The sequence below is a fragment of the Dromaius novaehollandiae genome, chromosome 21, assembly GCF_036370855.1.
Source record: "Dromaius novaehollandiae isolate bDroNov1 chromosome 21, bDroNov1.hap1, whole genome shotgun sequence".
Taxonomy (NCBI): domain Eukaryota; kingdom Metazoa; phylum Chordata; class Aves; order Casuariiformes; family Dromaiidae; genus Dromaius; species Dromaius novaehollandiae.
The window spans coordinates 7,601,051-7,619,299 of record NC_088118.1 but is presented as its reverse complement, the minus strand read 5'-3'; the positions used below and the strand labels follow the sequence as shown (position 1 = coordinate 7,619,299).

At 41.9% G+C, this 18,249-nt stretch overlaps 2 protein-coding genes across 8 annotated transcripts in view; one reads left to right on the top strand and one right to left on the bottom strand.

Moving 5' to 3' along the window:
* KCNJ1 (potassium inwardly rectifying channel subfamily J member 1) overlaps positions 1 to 18,249 on the bottom strand; it is a 39,333-nt gene that overhangs the window by 6,958 nt on the left and 14,126 nt on the right. Inside the window, exons 1-4 of one of the 6 annotated variants that reach the window (XM_064524335.1) lie at positions 12,443 to 12,620; positions 9,167 to 9,279; positions 2,970 to 3,069; positions 2,069 to 2,126 (exon numbers count right to left, since the gene is read on the bottom strand). The gene's annotated coding sequence lies outside the window, so the exon portion shown is untranslated. Of the gene's footprint in view, positions 1 to 2,068; positions 2,127 to 2,969; positions 3,070 to 9,166; positions 9,280 to 10,728; positions 10,840 to 12,442; positions 12,621 to 18,249 lie in introns of those variants that run through there. The other 5 variants (XM_064524336.1, XM_026097274.2, XM_026097275.2 and 2 more) reach the window with 5 other exon arrangements.
* Positions 3,364 to 18,249, top strand: part of KCNJ5 (potassium inwardly rectifying channel subfamily J member 5) — a 50,608-nt gene continuing 35,722 nt past the window's right edge. The window contains exon 1 of one of the 2 annotated variants that reach the window (XM_026097263.2): positions 3,364 to 3,560. In XM_026097263.2, coding sequence (XP_025953048.1) covers positions 3,406 to 3,560 — 155 coding nt within the window. In that variant the 5' untranslated portion in view covers positions 3,364 to 3,405. The remainder of the gene's footprint in view (positions 3,561 to 18,249) is intronic. The other variant, XM_026097265.2, reaches the window with a different exon arrangement.

Genomic DNA, 18,249 nt, shown 5'->3' with positions numbered 1-18,249 from the left:
GTTTTGTTTTGAAAAATTGTGAATGTGGGGGATAATGACCGGGCGCTGTAATTGTTCTTTGGATAAGTCCTTTGTACAACGCTGTGTGTGGGACACATTAATCCAGGGAAATGGCATTAATCTGAGCCATGTGCAGCGCTTTAGCAGATCCATGAATGAAGGAAGGGGAAGGTGTTAAGAGATTTGATGGGGGGGGGGGGGCCTGACACTGAGCAGTATTGATATCCATGGCTTCAAATATGTATCTTCCCTCACAGTAATGGATGTATGAAAAAGGAGGCAGAACCCTAGTAATTAGGGGGAGACAGCAAAAATGCAAAGCAGCCCACTGAACCTGCAGCTTTTGTTATAAATGCATTTTTTATGGATTCAGATGAAGTTCTAAGAAGCCTAGGGCAATACAGGGTTAAGGGATTTTTTCAGTTGTTTTCAGGTCTTTTCAAAAAACAGATCTTTCATTTCTTTTTCTATTTTGCTGAACTTTGTGTGCAAACTATCTGAAATACTCAATTTCTAATACCTTACAAAATCCTTTTTATTAGAAAAGCAAGCTATAACACTTAGGCTTACTCTGTATTATCTGCTGGCTACTTTGCTCCTGAGACCCTTGGAGAGCACAGCTCGTTTACTCTTGACTAGCTGCCCTGGGTAGAGGAGTTTACCTGGTGCGATGGGATGACAGCTGCAATGTCCCCTCTCTCTTTGCTGCACACATCCAAATTTTACAAGCATCAAGGACAGCCAAAGAGAGCTGGTCCTATATTGAATCATTTGCAAGTGTAGCAAGAATAAAACCTTGACTAAAGCAGCCAGCTAAAGTTTGCCCTAGGGGATATGTCTAAAAAGAATCTGATTTAGACTGTCCATGTCCACTTTGTCCATATGATAGACATTTTAGCAAGGGGACCTGACTCGCCAGGTCCAAGAATAAAGCTTGCCTGTGTGTCAGCTTGCCCGTAACAGCAACATTGTCATTAAGTATTTATTCCTGGCAGCAGATCTGAGCACTGTGAGTGCAGTGGTTGTACCTCCAAAGTGCTGACTGAAATGCCAGTTACATCTGGGAAATAGTCCTTCAGTTCAGCTCACGTGCTAATCTGTGAGTCCAGTCACAGTTCCAGTTAAAGTGACTACATTTTGCCAACCTAAATTCCTGATGGAATTTGTAGTGGATACACCAAAGGATCCTCTGGCTTGCCCTTCTTCCTGCTAGGCAGAATTATGGTAAGATGTTAGAGCTACCTGTTTCCATTCCAGTGATAGCCGTATTTCTGTAGAAGAGGCAAAGCGATACCTGCCTGTCTGGGTTGTTTATATTATCCACTGTGAATATAAAGTACTATCTTCGGAATAGATACTTTTCATCTGGTTGCTGTAAACACATAGATATGATCTAGGTGAGTCTTAATCTTAAGTGCCTTGCTCTCCCATGTAGCTGGAGAGGAGGGAGGAGGGTCTATCCTTCAGTCTTTCTAAACTGTGGGACCCAGGAGTGTCCCAGCCACCCCCTGACTAAGTGATAGGGTACAGTCAGCACACATTGTTTTCCCCATGCTCTGTTTTTTAAGGAAGCCTCTCTGGACTGGTGTATGGCATGGACAAGAGCCACAGCATGCACTGGCCAGGTCTCTGATTTGGATCATCTAAGGACCAGGAGGGCAAAACACTGGAAAGCACCTGCCCCACAGCTTCTTATGTAGCCAGTGGGAGAGGTGGGTGCCCTTGAATACCTCAAGGCAGACAGAGTTCCCTTGGAAACCTTCAAAGGCAGCTGCTTCTCCCCACTGCCTGTGTAAGGGACTGCATTCCTTAAGCAATACTGCTGTAATGCTTTGTCAGCCTATAGCAATTTGAAACTGGAGTACAGTTCTCCAGCTTTCCAACTCTGTACCTTAAAGCTAGACCTTCATTCTTGTTATTTATGCTTCATGTGTGTTAAAGTTTATTCCCTGATGTGATCTGCTGAGCAGCCCTAGTGTGTTACTTAGTGTACCTTGGAGTGATACATCTGATCAGGTTTCAGTGATAACAAGCAATAGCTACTGGCATCCAGGAACGTGTCACTCACTATGCCTGGCGTGCGTTGCTTGAAGAGAGAGGCTGCAGTTTCCTGTCACCAGGCCAACCTGAAGGAATAACTCATTCATGAAAATACAGGCAAGTGCATAAATGGAAGAAGAGAGACTACAGCAATGGTGAGACAGGCAAATCATGTTTTCTGAAAGCTTAGGACTGTTTGGGCCTCGAAGATTTAAGTATTTACATGCAGGAGCATATAAATAAAGGATCTACAGCAGTAAAGTCATTACTGTCATTGACAGCAGTTAATATTATTGTAGTTAATGCTGCAGACAGAATTAATCCATGATTGCATTTATTGGGGGAGAGTATCTGAAGAGTTGAACCAAGCAGACAGTCTGATGTGCCTCATACATGCAAACACCAAGATTTGTAAAATAATTCTGTCTAGACAAAAGCATTTGCTAGCACTCTCCAGTGGTGATCACTTCATACTGACTAAAGAAAGCTTTGTTATTTGATGATACTTTTGCAATGCCAGATGAATTGTATGGCTAGACTGTATCTCTCATGGTGGGTGCTACTCTGCTGGAGCAGATGAATTCCCATGCAGCACATGATCTGTTTCACCCTGAGGGTGCATCATGTGATACGCAGTCACGCTGGGAATCTTGCCTCTAGAGAACAGAGAACTGGGACCTGACCTGTCTTTTACTGTGCAGCAGGATTCCCTAGTAGAACTATTTATATTTTCAGACAGGTGCGTTTTCACTGGAGGAAAAAAAAAAAAAATCAGTGGAAAGTGGCTCTCTGGTAGAAATTATTTCTCAAGCAAATTATATTTTTTGGGATTTCTTTTTGATCGAAAAAAAGAAATCCTCCTTGCAGTGGATTTGTGTGATGTGTCACTGTGGTTGCAAGAGGAAAAAAAAATTGGGGATTTAACTCACCAGAAGTGTTCTGTTAGTTGCTTAATCCACTTTAAGAGAATTCATGCTGATTTACTGAGAAGTCTTGAAAACAAAATATTTTGCTTTTTGATGAAATTATCTAAAGGAAAAGATAAATTTTGTTCTAGACGCTTTTTGTTGCCAGAAAAAGGTATTATTGTCTAAAGGTGTGGGGAAGACCAAGTTCTCACCTGTATGACTGAAAATAGAAGCCATCTATAATCAAAGAGCTATACAGCAGTAAGATGCGAGTCGGGAAGGCAATACTGCCTAAACACTAACCATAAAAGTCACGGGGAAAATGGACAGAGTCATGTGAACTGATTTTGCATGCTTTCTTATTTTGTTATTCTTTGCTGAAGTATTAAAGGGGGTGAATCATTAACTCGCAATATGTTTCCACAGTTTGGGCAAAGTCAAGTCTCAAGTCATCAGCATGGTGCAGCAAAAGGGCTTTCTGCAGATGCCCAAAGACAGAGAGGCAGCTGGCTTAGGCATCAGCGACACAGCTAGAAGACAGCCATTACCTGAGACAAAACCGCCTTCGAACACTGTGGCAGTTCTGACCCTGCTTCAGCATCTAATCTCAAGGTATCTCAATACTCAACGTTACCCTGTTGTATAAGAGCTTCCATTCACAAACTTTCTTCCCAGAGTACTGGTGAGTTTAATCTGATAGTGACTTCATACCACCCTGAAAAGGACCTGCCTTTGGGTATGGGAAAGGTCACTGACTGAAAACCTAACACTGCTATAACAGCTTTTTCTGTGGGTGACAGAAGACTTGCGCCTACTCTGTACACAGGGAAACCACAAAGTTGTTCTTTTTATACTCAGTGAAAAAGGAGCAAAAGCAAGAAGGCCAGTGTTGCTACAATATAAAGCCTTTTCATAGTAGTTCCTGTCACAGGGTATAGCTGCTTCCAGCCCCAGAGTAGAGGCATAGTAAGAACACTCTGAACAGAAAACACTGCCCTTGCTGGCCATGCTTTGCAGCCATACACTGCATGCTAAGTCAGGCTCAGAGACAGGATTTGGTCTATGGTTCATGAGGTCTGTAATATTCCATCTGGGTGAAACTGAGAAAGGTGAGGGAAAGGCAAGTGAGTATTTGACCTGGGTTAGTTGCAGTAGGAAGAGTTTCCCTGAATTTTGCTACTGTGCTTTTATGATGAAGTCTGTATGTAGCTTGTCTGGTACTGCAACCAAATGTTTACAGTTCATGATCATTCTGGTGTGAATTGCATGCAGCAGCATTGCTCTGTTGCAGTCTTCAATCTGCTTCTAGCACAGCTGGGCAGAGTGTAATCCATGGTTATTCTAGTCCAAATGAGTGGTTATGGAATATTTTCATGTAGTTTTAAGACTGCTGTCCTTTTGCAGTCCTTGCCTTTAGCTAGGCTATAAATTCAGCATCCCAATCTTTTGTGTTTATCAAGGTGACTTTAATGTTTCTAAACTTGGAGAGAGAGAGGAAAAAAAAAAACCCACCACCCTGTGCTGTGCTGGTTTGCTGCCAATAAGCCAACCATAGCAGCAGAGGTATCAAGACCAAGGTGATGGTCCTGAGACAGATTCAGATCCCTGTTTTGCTAGATTCCCATTGGGAACTGAAGCCAGTTGCTTTGTCTTTGTTATCCATCAGGGAATAAGAGCATTTCTCAAATGGTAGGATTGTGAGAAAAAAGATTTAGATGTACTAGGTAACCTGATGGTAGCTGTATTCTGCAGCAGTAGCTTGTAGTTTCAGCTGAAGTGGTTAAGGACATGAAGAGGAGAAAGTTGGATGCAGTGGTCTGGAAACAGGCAGCTTTTGAGCTGCAGTCCTGACTGTGTGGTCTCAGACTGTTTCCATTGCTTCCTAACTCATGTTCCCTGTCTGCAAAGGAAGTAATAAGAATAATTCCACTACTTTGCATGCGACTGTGAGGTTATTTTAATGTCTATAATGATTTTTCATGATGTAGAGTTACTTTATTACAAAGCAACTTTTGGACTGCCCTGCACTGTTAGTTGCGTGTCACTTCAGTAGTAATTGAAATGATCCCTGAATACAGCTGTCATAATGGTGTGCTGTAAATTCAAATGATTGCTATTTTTTTCCAGATAGCGGGCAGCTCTTTCATACTTTATTCTGTTGCTTTCTTAAGATAGAGGAAGGTCTTCCCTCAAGATCAAGGCATGTGTACATGTGTTTCTTTCTCCTTGGACAGTTTATATAACTGAACTGTGTGTAAAGTAGTTTTTCATCTTTGCACATCTCAGATGCCAGAGCATAAGTTGCACAGTACTAAATACTTTAGCACTTCTCATCCCCCTTAATGACTAATACCCTCATAAAGAAATTCCACATGTACTCTGTGGAGGTCTTTTCCCCTATTAGTTACTTTACTTTTGTGTCCATTCACTGGTTCTCTGCTAATTGCTTTGATCTGGCATTGTTCTGCAATCAAGTTCTCCCATTTTCTTGTATTTCTGTACTGAGGGTTATAGTTTCTCTTAGGCAGAAATATCAACAGACCTTTCATGAGCACTTTTTAGCTCCCTCTGAATGTCTGTGTCCTGTCTGACATTCAGAAGTTTTCCAGCAGATGTGTAGGAGGGGTGTCATTCTAGGCTTCTCTCCATTAATAGGCAGTTTGGGATTATTTCCTTGAACTTGCCCTTTTTTCCCCCCAGAGATGGAAAGAATTACTCTGACTCCCCCTAATTAAATTCAGGGGAGGTTACAACTGGTAACATAGGGAATAGGGGCATCTGGGAGGGAGAATATATCCTCTAGTTATTTCTTACTGTAAGCCTAAAAAGCAAAGAAATTGGGGATGAAACCATGGCATTGTTAAACACAAAGGATTCACTGCTTCTCTGAATGGATGCATGGCTTTTGAAGTCAGTTTGTGGTCCCAAGTTGTGGAGTGCAACAAAAAGCCTGATTTCAGAGGTTTTTCAGCTGAAGGCAGAAGTATTAAAGACACTTGGTGCTCTTTCACGTGAGGTCCACTGAAACAAGTTTTGTCTGTGTAAGTTAGAGAGCCAGAGTCTGCTTGTGCCTAGGAGATTGGTTAAAATGTACCTGTGGTTTATTACAATTGAATGCCGTGAAGGCTAAACAAATTCGGAAGCAAATCTTGAGAATCAAATCTCATTAGGCAGCTACTTGCCTAATGTTGTCTAACTTTTGACCACTCCTGCAGAAAGCAGTTTTTTAGTTACAGGAGTACCTGATTATTCCCTGAACTGCTATAACTCAATATTGCCTTTTTTAAAGGCTAATTTCTGCTTTCAGGGGCATAGACAATGCCCTTCAAAAGCTTTTTGGAACACCAGCTGCAAATCTAAAGACGGAGACCCTGTCTGCTATCCCTAGACTGTGCAGTATTTCACAGCAGAGCCTTGTTTATTTCAATCCTTCATTTATTTTTGTGTTCCTAGTTACATAAGTAATTGACTTGCAAGATGTTTGTAGCTTTCAGTATGCCCTGAGTGAATTATTGACCCATCGCATGGGTCATTGATGTGAAGAGACATATGAACAAACTGGGTGCAAAGTAGCTACTTTGCATTCTTAATAGCAAATGTAAGTCATTAATAATTTTGCTGCTTGATGCACTCAAATTCTGCACAATTTTAGTTTAACATGCGTATGGCTGAGTTCATCCTCAGTGTAATTTGAAATTCATTGGGCATGGACTTCATCTCCTTTTGCTGCTTTAAAATCTCTCCTGCTTGGAGATGCGATATGCTAATTTCAGAGTTTATGGCTGACTTGAGATGTTACATTTGAAAAATCAAACCCAATTAAATCAACTTATCAAGGTCAGAGACCAGTTTTCAGTACGCTTTATTCTTTGCTGTTGCACAGCAAAGAGTAAACTTAGTGAGCATATTGTGTCTCAACCCATAAACAAAGCTAATCTGTCCTCATAAGAAGGCTTCTTACTGCAGGACTTCAGGAGCATGAGTAATAAAACACTGCCTGGAAAGCACAAATATTTTAAGCACAGTTCCTGACTTTTGGCGTTTTTGTGTGCTGTGGGACAAGCATTCTCCCCCTTGTTTGTTTCCCCATCTATTCATAATGTGGAAGGGGAACTAGGGTGTTGTGTGGATGAGTTCAATAACTGCAAAAAGCTTAGAGACCCCTCCCTCCCCCCAGTGTGTGTTGCTGTGGACAGGCAGTATAGTATCAGCCGGTTGTAGTTAGAATTTTAATAAAACTGAGATTTTTGGGAGAATGCCAAGACAAGAGATGCCTGATTGTCATCTCAGAACAAACTTACATGTTATCTAAGGAGAAGAAAAGCTGCTGTGTGCATAATAGCTTAATATTATTAGCAAGGAGTGAAAAAACAGAGGGGAATATACAATGACTTTTTCACCTGGACAGATATTGAGCTGATTTGAAGATGCTTTTGCAAATGGAAGTGTTAAGTTTAGATTTACTATGAGTGCCCACACTGTGCAAGTCTTTGGGCACTTAGGTGATACTGTAATTTAAATGCAGTGGCCCATTCTGCCTCTTAGTGTTTAGCATCCAATGCATATTCTGCAGAAAGTGCTTATATTCCAGACAACTGGACATAAAAGTGAGAAGAATGCAGCATTCTTAGATACCATTTTTATATATATATAAACACCCCTAATGCCTCACAGTGGAATATAGTTTAACCTTCACAAGTGTTTTGAGTCTGTCACATTTTTAGGAGCTCAGGTCTCGCTGGAAATCTTTTCTAAGGTCTGGATTCATTCAACCAACCTGAGGGAACTTACCGAAATGCCTACACTAGGAGATGAAGTGCCTCAGAGTTCCTCTGCTGTTGTCAGAAACTAGCACCGCAGTGTGAACTGCTTCTGTCCTGTTCCTCCTCTGGAGCTTATCTGTGTCTCCAGCTACGTGAGCAGCTCAGGGTACCAAGATTCCTATTTTGAGTGCTTCTGTTAAGTCCCCATCTTGATCTTGGCACTAAGTCACTTCCAAAAGCCAGGCTCTTACCTCAGTTACTAGCAGGCTGTTAAAAATCTTAAATCAGTTCTGGTTCGTGCAGAATTCAGTAGGTAGCCAGACCTTAGGATGTGGTTTGAGATTTCCCAATTCTTAGTGAAGTGGCTTAAAACCAAGGAAAGATTCATCTTGCCTCCCTTTACCCCTGAAAATGTTAGAAAAGCCCAGACAGTTTAGAAGAGATGCTAGAGTCAGAGGGCATATGGGGACAGGATGAGTTTCTCCTCAGGTTGTCTCATCTCACCATTGACTGCATGGGGAACTGAGGTGACAAGATTAGACATAACCGCCAAATTTTAGATGACGGAAGTGAGATGAACTCCCCTGTTGTATCTCTTGAGATTAGCAAACATTCAGATACTAGGTGGCCATTCAGATCTCAGTAACTGTACGTGTGATGCAAAAAGCTACCTGTACTGCTGCTTGGTTTTCTCTTTGGGACAGAAAGTCCTAGGGCTTCAAACAAGCAATATTTTGCTGTTTACCTGCTCCATGGTTACTCTATGTGCACGCTTTCCCTTACAGCACAGAAGGTAGTTGAGAGCGTTTATTAAAGTATTAGGTAGCTTAAATTACTTGGCATTTACTGTGGGATATTGCACAGAAAGCATGTTCACATGTCAAAACCTTGAGTTGTGAAATCTAGAAACAAAACCATCTTACCTCTGTGAGCACCTCAGTATGGATTGTACAAACTCATCAACCACCCGCAACCTGAATGTGGGACAAGTTACCTGCACTGTAGAAAAGACTTTTGAAGATAGAGCGGTCTAATAAAGGACTCTGAATATTAATTATGAAGTTACTTCTCTGATTAGCAGGCTGAATTACAGACCTGTTTTGGGGACAAGAAATAAAGCCTCAGGTTACGTAGTGCCAGTACCTCATTTGGTGGATTGTGCTGCCAAGAGAATAGACACTTGGCATTTCTGTAGTAACTTTGCTTTGTCTTGTGATTATGTAAAGGAGGGTAAAGCTACATCCTTGCTTCAAGCTCCCTTCATTCCTGCTATAGTCCAGAGACTTAAGGATACACCTTAGCTGCAGGAGTGTTAAGATGAGTTGCTGTTTACATTTGAACCTCAAGAGACCATGGTTGTGTTCAGGTGCAGTTCTGTGCATCCTGCATGGCTGGAAGTGTTTTTATCCCAACCATCCCCTTCCAAGGAGTGCCTGGTTACCTATCATGACTTACCAGCTATTGGGATAGCTCCACAGGACTTCGGCCAAGAAATGCGAATTCCTGCAGCTGCTCTTAGTTACATTTCTTCTGAAACAGTCAAGGACAAACAACAGATCTGGATGGAGCTGGAAACCAGTGAAAGGAAATGAGGCGTGAGACTCTTTCTCCCAGCTGTCTCCTCCCCCCCCCCCCCGCTCCCTGCAGGGTGGCTGAGGGAAGGGTCACCTGCTTGTTCTCAACGGATTCTGAAAACAAGGTTAGCTTATGGTTGGTAGCAATGCAATTTGCCCTTTCTTACTAGGGCTGGTGGCGGAGCCAAGTGAGTGGATGCCAAGATAAATATCACTGGGGTGTAAGACATTAGCATGAGCGTGGTAGGGAAGAGCAATCTAGAAAAACAGTAGCATCAACAAGTGTTTTTCAGGAAAGGTCAAGGAGGAACTTGCCTTATAAGCCAACTCATGTACTTATGATCATGTACAGAGTGGGCATGGGGCAGAAGCTGCCTATTTCTGAAAATGAAGAATGAACAAGTGGCAAAGAAGGGGCATGGCGAAAGGCAGGTCTAGCAAGGCCAGAAAGGGTGTGAGCCGATACAGGAAATCCTGTCTGTTGTCTTTCCCCATAATGGGAGACTGTTTGGGGAGGTGAAGAAGAAAACTTTGCTGGCTGCCTCCCTTTCGGAGAGGGAAGTAATGAGTAGGGAGCTTGCAGATCCCTTGAAGGGATCTGGATTTGATTCCAGTGGGAGTTGTGGACATGAAGTGGCTGCAGAACTGCTTTGTTATGATAAACATTAAGTATTCCCCTAGTGATCTGAGCCAAAAGGACTGAATTGCAGGTGTTTCAAAGAGGGCTGAAAGATTAGTGACACATGAACCAGTGACACAACACCACCAGTAAAGAAAAGAGGCTAAAAACTGAGAAGGGAAGGAATTAAATGATTCTTTGCTCCTGATTCACAGCTTTAAGTCAATTTGACACCAGGCTGATTCTGTTGCAATCAGATGAGTTATACCTGCATTCAGTTTTATTGATTGTCCCTTTTGTTCATAGCTAGTTAGCCTACATGAGGAAGTGTTTGGGGGAAAGGTTTTAAAGAACCCACTCCCAGATGACAGATCAGGTGTCGGAGCCTTCAGGCTCTGCCCCAGAGAGTCTGAAAGACTCCTGGGAAAACCAGGGAGGGCTGCAATGCATATTTAGATGGTAAATCAAGTATGAAGAAGTAGTAGTAGTAATTCAGGCCACAGAATATAAACCCACATTTAAGTAGTCTTGCAAGTCTTTTATGCAATCAAACAAGCCTTTCTGTGTGTATAAGTTACCCAGTTTTTCTTTGTTCATATCCAGAATAACCCAGTGCTTCCCCTCACCTTCCCCGTTCCTTACCACATTCCCTATTTACCCCCTTCCCCAGCCCCCCCTTCTACTTCACACCCAAACATAAATCCATAATTCAGGATACTTTTTTGTCCTTTACCTTCCCCACTCCACCCAAGTCCTTGCAGATACCCCCCAGCTGCCTGCCTTCTGCTTTTTCAACCCCCTCTGCTCATCCATGTGAAGCATACCCCTCTTCATCCCCGTGCTTTGTGCCTTGTTCAGCTCCTGCGTCCTCATCCAGGAGCACGGTAAAGCAGGATCAGGATCCAGAAGCCTGAGCTGTGCTGGTATGCGCAACAAGAAGTTATATCTGATCAGCTGTATTGGCATGTGCTGAGGCTCTTATGCAAAGGCACCTATAAGGCTGCACATACAAGGAGAGGGTTTGCTGCTGCTGCCCAGCACAAGCAGACTGTTTTGATGTTTGTGTAATGCCGGAGCATGTAGCACTGCTCAAAAGCCTCTGGCATGGTTAGATGTTAGACAAAAAGAATCAGTCCCTGGGCATTGCTGTAGCTGCTTTAAAACTGTGCATGTCAATTGCTATTATTAACAGTTAGAAATGGATGACCAAAAACACTATTACACTTAGGTTTTACACCTTATTGGGCTTTTTAAACAGAATTTAAGAAAATAATTGCGGTTATTAGATAAGCACCTATGGGAAAACATTGTGGTGTAGGAAATAGAGGCAATCAGTGCAGAGAGGGCACCTGTTACTTCCTGATCATTCAAACTATTAGATATTTTTTTAATTTGATTCTGTAGTGGAGATTTTTCCCTTCTTGTGTGGTGAAGTTGTATCATGCAGAAAATTGGTTTGTTTAAGTAAAGAACTCTTAGGATGTCTTTCATCAAATGTTCTCAGAACATTACTAATAATTCATTAAAGGGGCACTGTCAGCTGGAACACTTTTAATTACTATTTTCTGACAAGTCAACCCTGAAGTAGTATGTCCTGATTTTTAAATTTATTACTAACACTAATGCATATTTTTCTTTTTCCCTGCTGATGTTTGGGTTGAAAAAAGTAACTGACTGTGAGATTAAGGAAGTGATCCATGCGCTGTATGTTGTCACGCCCAAAGTGGAAGAGAATTTAAGTTTTTCTTTTTTTTCTTTTAAACAGTAATTTTGAGAAACTCATTACTGTAGCATCTGAGGATCTTAAAGTATGTCTGAAGGTGGGGAACTTCTGTTATTCACACATTACTGCTGTGAAACTGAAACACATTGAAGTTAGGGTCTAGCTGTACAAATCATTAGCTGCTTCTTGTTAAATGTATCCGAGTACACATGCTTACCCTCTTGATAACTATGAGATGAAGACAGGCTCTCCTGTACTAATACAGGGTTAAAACAACAATACTGACAGTTACCACACTAAAAGCTATTGTGCTGTAAATTTGTACCAGCTTACCCCACTGTAGTTTGTCTGCATAGCCATACTTTAAGGCCCTTCCAGTCCCGTATCGCTGTCAGAAATAGCACTGTTCTTTCCTAGAGAAGAGTAATGCCTGAACTCCTACATTCTGCCTTCTGTGTCTGAGGTGACTACAGCAGATGCAGAAATTTTATTTGGCAGTGCTCTTTTAAACCTCAATAACCTTGTTTTATTGGAGTAGAAACTGTCAAGTAGGTTGCCCAAGGAGAGGGTAAGTCAGTGAGCAAGCAGATTAAAATCCAGATATCCTGTACCCCAAAAAAGGACTCTCCAGTTCCCTTGCTGTAGACATGAGGTGACAATTTTGTGTACAGAGGGATGAGAACACTGAGCCAAAGAGCTGCTTTGGCATGGCAGAATCCCATTGCCTGGGAAGCAGAAGGAACAGTCTCTCTGGAAGTATCATGGATTTGTCCCAAACAGCTTTCAAGAAAACAATATGGCACTGAACTTCTTACCTTGTGCGTAAAGCAGTAAGGGTGACTGCAGAAAGGAGGTGAGGGAAAAAAAGCTGCCCGGCTTCCTGTGTTCCCTAGACCATGCAATTTCCACAGTACCTTGGTCCAACAGCTTCTGTATCAAAAAAGAGAGCCCAAAGCCCTCTGGTATTTGTGTGGCTGTGTTAGCTCAGACTGGTTGCCAGCTCATCTATATGCAATAGCTCATTAACATTGTGGCTGAGTTTATATATTCTGTGTGAAAGGCAGAGGAGTGGCTGTTGGATGGGTAAGCAAAAAAAAAAAAGTTTTGAGCTGCCAAAGCTAAAGTACTGTTACCTGAAAAAGCTGGTGTTACTGTTATCTCACTAGCACCTCAGTCTCTTGCCCCTGGTCCCTCCGGTATAACCACAACAGGAATGGCTCGACTGTTTGCCAGGATCAGGTAGCCTTTGTTTATATGGGCAGTGTGCTTTAGGAAATAACTAGGTGCCTCTTGATACGGCCTTTATTCTGCAGAACCCTTGCAGTTTGATTTATTTGATCTGTGCCCTACTAGACACACGTGAACCTCTGCTCGAATTCCTTCTCAGAGTTTCTTTCCTAGATTTTACCCGAAACCCAGAGTCCATTTGAAATCTTGGCAGAGGACAGCAGAAGTTCACACAGTGCTGTGAAGTTGCTGCTGTTCTCTCTGTATAGCTGTGGTCTCAGAGCTTAAAGATATGTACCTCTTTTTGCATTTCTCAGTCCTTTGGTTGAAAGAACATCTTTGCATTGAGATGATAAGGGACTGAATGCTTTAAGCTTGGAATCATCTTTTTCACCTGCAAGCACCTAAAAATTAGTAGTTTAGTTAAGGTAATCCTTCTGGTTCCCACTATAGTTCAGAAGGCATTTCCTCACATTGTAAGGCAGGTGTCTAAGGTTGCCTTCTAGAGGTGCCCATCCTTCCCCATCACTAGAGGGAGGATTTGGATGACTGGAGCAGTCTAAATCTCTGTCTTTTAGAGGTCTACCATTGAGAAATGAGTTCTACCCTCAGTGTTAATATCCCCAGACTGGAATCTGAGCTTCTCTCGGTTACACAGTATTAGGAATCCTGTGCTTCCAGCTAGCCAGCAGGGATGGGTGACGGAGATCCTACAGGCAGGATCTTCTCTTAGTCTCTCTGAATCTTAGAAGAGGTTAGGAGCAGGCTTTATATGTAAAGAGTCATTTAACAGAGCCAGATCCATCCACATGGTTGAAACCAGCAAGAGCTTTGCTGTTCAAGTCAGCGACTGAAGTGTTTGCCCCACAGTGTTCTGAGACAAAAAGCACTGATGTAAGGAATGAAATGCTATTATTAGCCATCCCATTGTTTTGTTAGCTCAGTCATTAAGAATAAATCCAATAATACTTATTCAGTACTTCTCATCTTCAAAGCATATTAATTCATTGGTTACACCTCTTAATCCCTGTGAGGCAGGTACCTATTGGCATCATTAACAGCATATCGGCTTTTGTTGCACCCAAATATGTGATGATGGAGTTGGTCCAGATACCTTTACTGAGAGCTAAGTAATTGATGTGTTGTTTTGTGAAATAATTAATCTGGTTATTTTTTATGCCGTACCTAGTATGTGTGAGAATCCTGTCATTGTCACGTCTTGATGGTGCAAATTAATTTTCTTACATCACATAACGTATTGTGGCTTATTTAACATAGTTTTTCAAAGAAAAAGGTTAGTTCTCCTGCAGTGAAACTCAACAGGAATTTTTCCCACTGGCTTCAAAGAGCGTAGCTGAGCCCTTAAAGGGATTTACTGCTGTTAAATATTATCCCCAAAACTGAGGAATTAAAAGCGTATGGACTTTCTTCCTTCTCCCTCTAAGGCATGTCAAAAGGATATTATAAGAATGAATAGGTTTCCACAGCTTTCGGAAACTCCCCAAGTGAATTTCAGTTGCAGGTTTTTAGGAAAGAGTGTAATTAGCAACTTTATTTAGTCTGAAGCCAGAAAATTCTTTCTATATTTGGCAGGGAAAAGACAGCAGGAGGAGGGGAGTAAATGACCTAGATTTTCACAAGTGACAAATGACTTCTAGGTGCTCTGTCTGAGACCCCTTAAATGACAGTAATTCCCATAAAGGATTGAGCACTTATGCTGCAAAATGGCTCTATTGTCTCTCCTGTTGGACACTCTAAATCACCCAAGACACTTTTGAAAATTTAAGCTATTGTTTGTCACATCAATGATTTTGTTTGCCTAGGGTAACACTTTCAAAAATGCATCCATGGTTACAGAATCAAATGCCATTTTCAGAAGTGGTCTAGGTATTCAGAAGCATTCGTTTCCAGCAGCCAGCAGCTTCCCAAATGCACAACAGTTTCCCCTTTTCTGAGCTGCTTCATTGTTCTGTTGGAAATGTATGCTTTGGGAGCTTGTCCCATGAAGACGAAATGGGAAATAAGATGTGACTGAACTAATGTTCTCAAAATGTACCCTGGTATATTTCCAAATCTTTTTTTCTTGTTCTTCAGTGTTCTGTTTTTCAACATAAAGTTAACATTTTCTGTAGAGAGCAAGTACTCTGTAAAAAACCTAAGTTTGCCTAGTAGCAGTTTTTATGTAAAAATGTCAATAATCTCTATCCATTTTGTCAAAGGAAGAGGCTTAATGCCTTCATCTTTAGGAGTGATTATTTATAGAAGAAGAGGTTTCCCTAAGATATAATCAAAGATGCATTTTTTAAATATAGTAAGAAAGTCAGTACTGCAGGCAGTTGCTTATTCATTAACCTCAGTGTAGCTAGGCTGGCAGCTTCCCAGTACTGATTTACTTAGTGCTTACCATGGGGAGGGATTTGAAACCCATTGCCATTTTATTCTGGGTTCCAAGAGGGATGACTTTGTCCTTCCAGTTATGTCTCATTTTGTATCTTTAAAATGCTGAGCATTTTTTTAGATAGTGTAGCAATGGATGTAGAAGTAGCAGGCTGAATATTCACTGCTGTATATGTACAGTAGTGATGCCTTCCTAAAACTTGTGTTCCTGGAAAACAGAATTGTGGTAGCTGAGAGAGAAATATGAGAACTGTCTGTTTTGCTTCCATTGCAAGGAGTGCATTGCTATCACCCTTCCTTAAATAAACAGCCACACATGCTAGTGTGCAGATAAGCTTGAAGAATGGGTAGTTCTCTAGAAGGGAAAGTGATGTGCTTCTGAAATGGAGAACAGCGTAAGTGAAGGTTGTTGTACCCCTCATCCCTTCCTGCAGCTTCGGTCATTGCTACTAAAGAAAGCAAAAGACTCCTAACTGGTTTAGCCTTCCTTGTTCTGAGACAGAAGGTAGTTGAAGTCCTTGATCTCTGCTAACTGTTAGCAACAAAATTTAAATGCATAGGCTATTTAACTTGAAGAACAAAGCCGGCTATAGTGCTGGCTGTAGCAATGAACATGGAAATCCGGAAAGGAAGGCAGAGGCCTGTGTTGCTTAACTCCTTGAAGTTATAGTCAGAAGTGGAACAGCAACACAGGCCTTTTTTTTACAAGAAGATACTGTCTTCCCTATGCTTAATAGAGCAATGCAGGTGGCTTGGGAGAAGGGAAAAGTACTCATGACTTCAAGACATAATAAGAGACAGTGAAATCACCTAGAGCGCCATTCTGAAATGCATCCATAGCAAGCCTTGTAACCCTGACCGATTCCGAGAGCTAACCACCAACCCAATGTCTTGGAAAGCTGTGGTATGAAATTAATGCTATTAATTGCTCAGTTTTTCTGACCTGTTGAGGTTCTGACCCAGACCAAAGCCTCCATTGCCATAGGCATTTGTACAGTGCAGACTGAGGGACCCTGCTGCAAAGGATTTATGCAGTGTTCATGTGAGAGACTGACAAAGGAGCAAGCAGTCTCCCTGAGAAGACTTTTAGCTGTGTGCCCTGAAAGCCTCCTGGGTCCTAGGGTGATGTGGCTGTAAGCAAGGGAGAATACCTCCTGCAAAGACAATTCTAGCAATAAGAAGTACTAGAGTAGAAGTTCGCCTCTAGCAGAAACCTGGCTGCCTGCTGATGAGTTACATTTTGTCTTTTAGATACATTCCCACACTTTTCCTAGTTTTCCTCTGACTATTCAAAAAGCAGAGATTTGGTGACAAGACCTTAGCACTATCTTTAAGCTTTATGCTAGAAGAACATGATTGCAGGATAGATTTCTTGGCACTGTGTGGCCTAGAATCCCCCCCAGTCCCCTGGCAGGTCCTCAAGATAAAATGGCTCTGCTGATAATACCACATGGGGAAGGTGTTTTTTATGCACTCCTGTTCATGGAGGAAATAATGCCAAATTCTTGCCAGAAGGAGTAAAGCTCATTACTTGCATTTACTTCAGAGAAATTTAGCTGCTTGCCAGAGAAGGCTGGTGCCAGAGAACTGCTTACTTCCCCTAAAAATGTAGGACATGGGTGGACTGCAACAAAGGCACTTCTTTCCTTCCCCTGTGTAGTAAGCTGGGTGTTTAGCACAAGGATGTTTGGCTGCTGGAGAGCCAGCCTGCCAGCACGGTGCAATAACGTGGAGCAGTGCAACTGCATCAGTGAATTTAACAGCACCTTCACGTAGTCTTCAGCTGGATGGAGGGCTTATAATAACCCATGCAAAATATAGTGAGGGAGGGTGAGAGTCATGCATCATTTCCCTTTTTCTAGTTACTGAATACCCCATTTAAAAAGTTAAAATAAATATACAAAGGAGAAGGCAAGACCTGTAGTCCACATCACCTTGTCGCTTCTTTTCTGTGCTCCTAAGTAAAACAATCTGTGATGAAAGTATGTATGTCTACCACAAACCTGGTGATTGCCCAAAACAAAAAAGTTGAGGTCTGGTTTGGGGCATGTCTCAACCCTTTTTCCATATTGATGCTAGGAAAATACAAGGTTCAAACACTACATATAGAGAAATATCTGTCTGATGTCGTTGAACCACTGGTGTTAACAGTTAGTCAGTTAACACCTGTTAAAGTTTTGTTTCTAGATTTTCGTTAGGGTCCATGTCTTGTAGTAACAACATGTCAGATGTAGATGTTAGAGCTCCCATCCCTCTGTTATTTGTGAAGGTATTAAAATCAGTAGCTAGTTACAGCTCAGTGATGATCCTTTTTAATTTGGTAGAAGAACAAGTACTGATGTCTCAGGTACACACTGTACTATAACAAGCTTTCTGAGCTGTGATTGATCAAATGGTATGAAGCCCTAAAATGTTTCATCCTCCCTGTGTTTCCTCTCTCCTTCTGTTTTTCCAAAAAAAAATAAACATGCTTCTGTAAGCTCTAAAAAGGTGTTTATAGTTTAAATTGTTCTTGACAGCATGAGACATTTTTAAAATGTTGGTCTCAAGGTGTCCCTACACCAGCCTTTGAGAGCCCGTGAGGCGCTCAAGTCTGGGTTTTCTGCGAGTACAGATGTGTCTAGCTGAAGGCACTCTCTGGAGCATGTGATACCCTGCTTGCTTGAGCAGCTTGATTGATAAGGAGCCGGGTGGCACAGTGCACAGCCAGGCATTCCTGCATGGGGGCTGTTTGCAGTCTGCCTGCAGGCAGCCACGTGAACAGGAATGAGCAGATGAGGGTGTATTGTACTTATTTGCAGTTGCCTTTCTGGGGCTGTGTTAGACATCACCAGCAAAATTCATTTTCTGATGTTCTGGAGAACAGAATATGAACTTTGGAGATGTCTGTTGTTTGTGCCTCATTTTTTCCACTTGTTGCACTTGGCAATGAAGGAAGAGCTCTATGTAAATACAACACAGTGCGTTATACTTTACACAGCAATGACTGTCCCTTGTG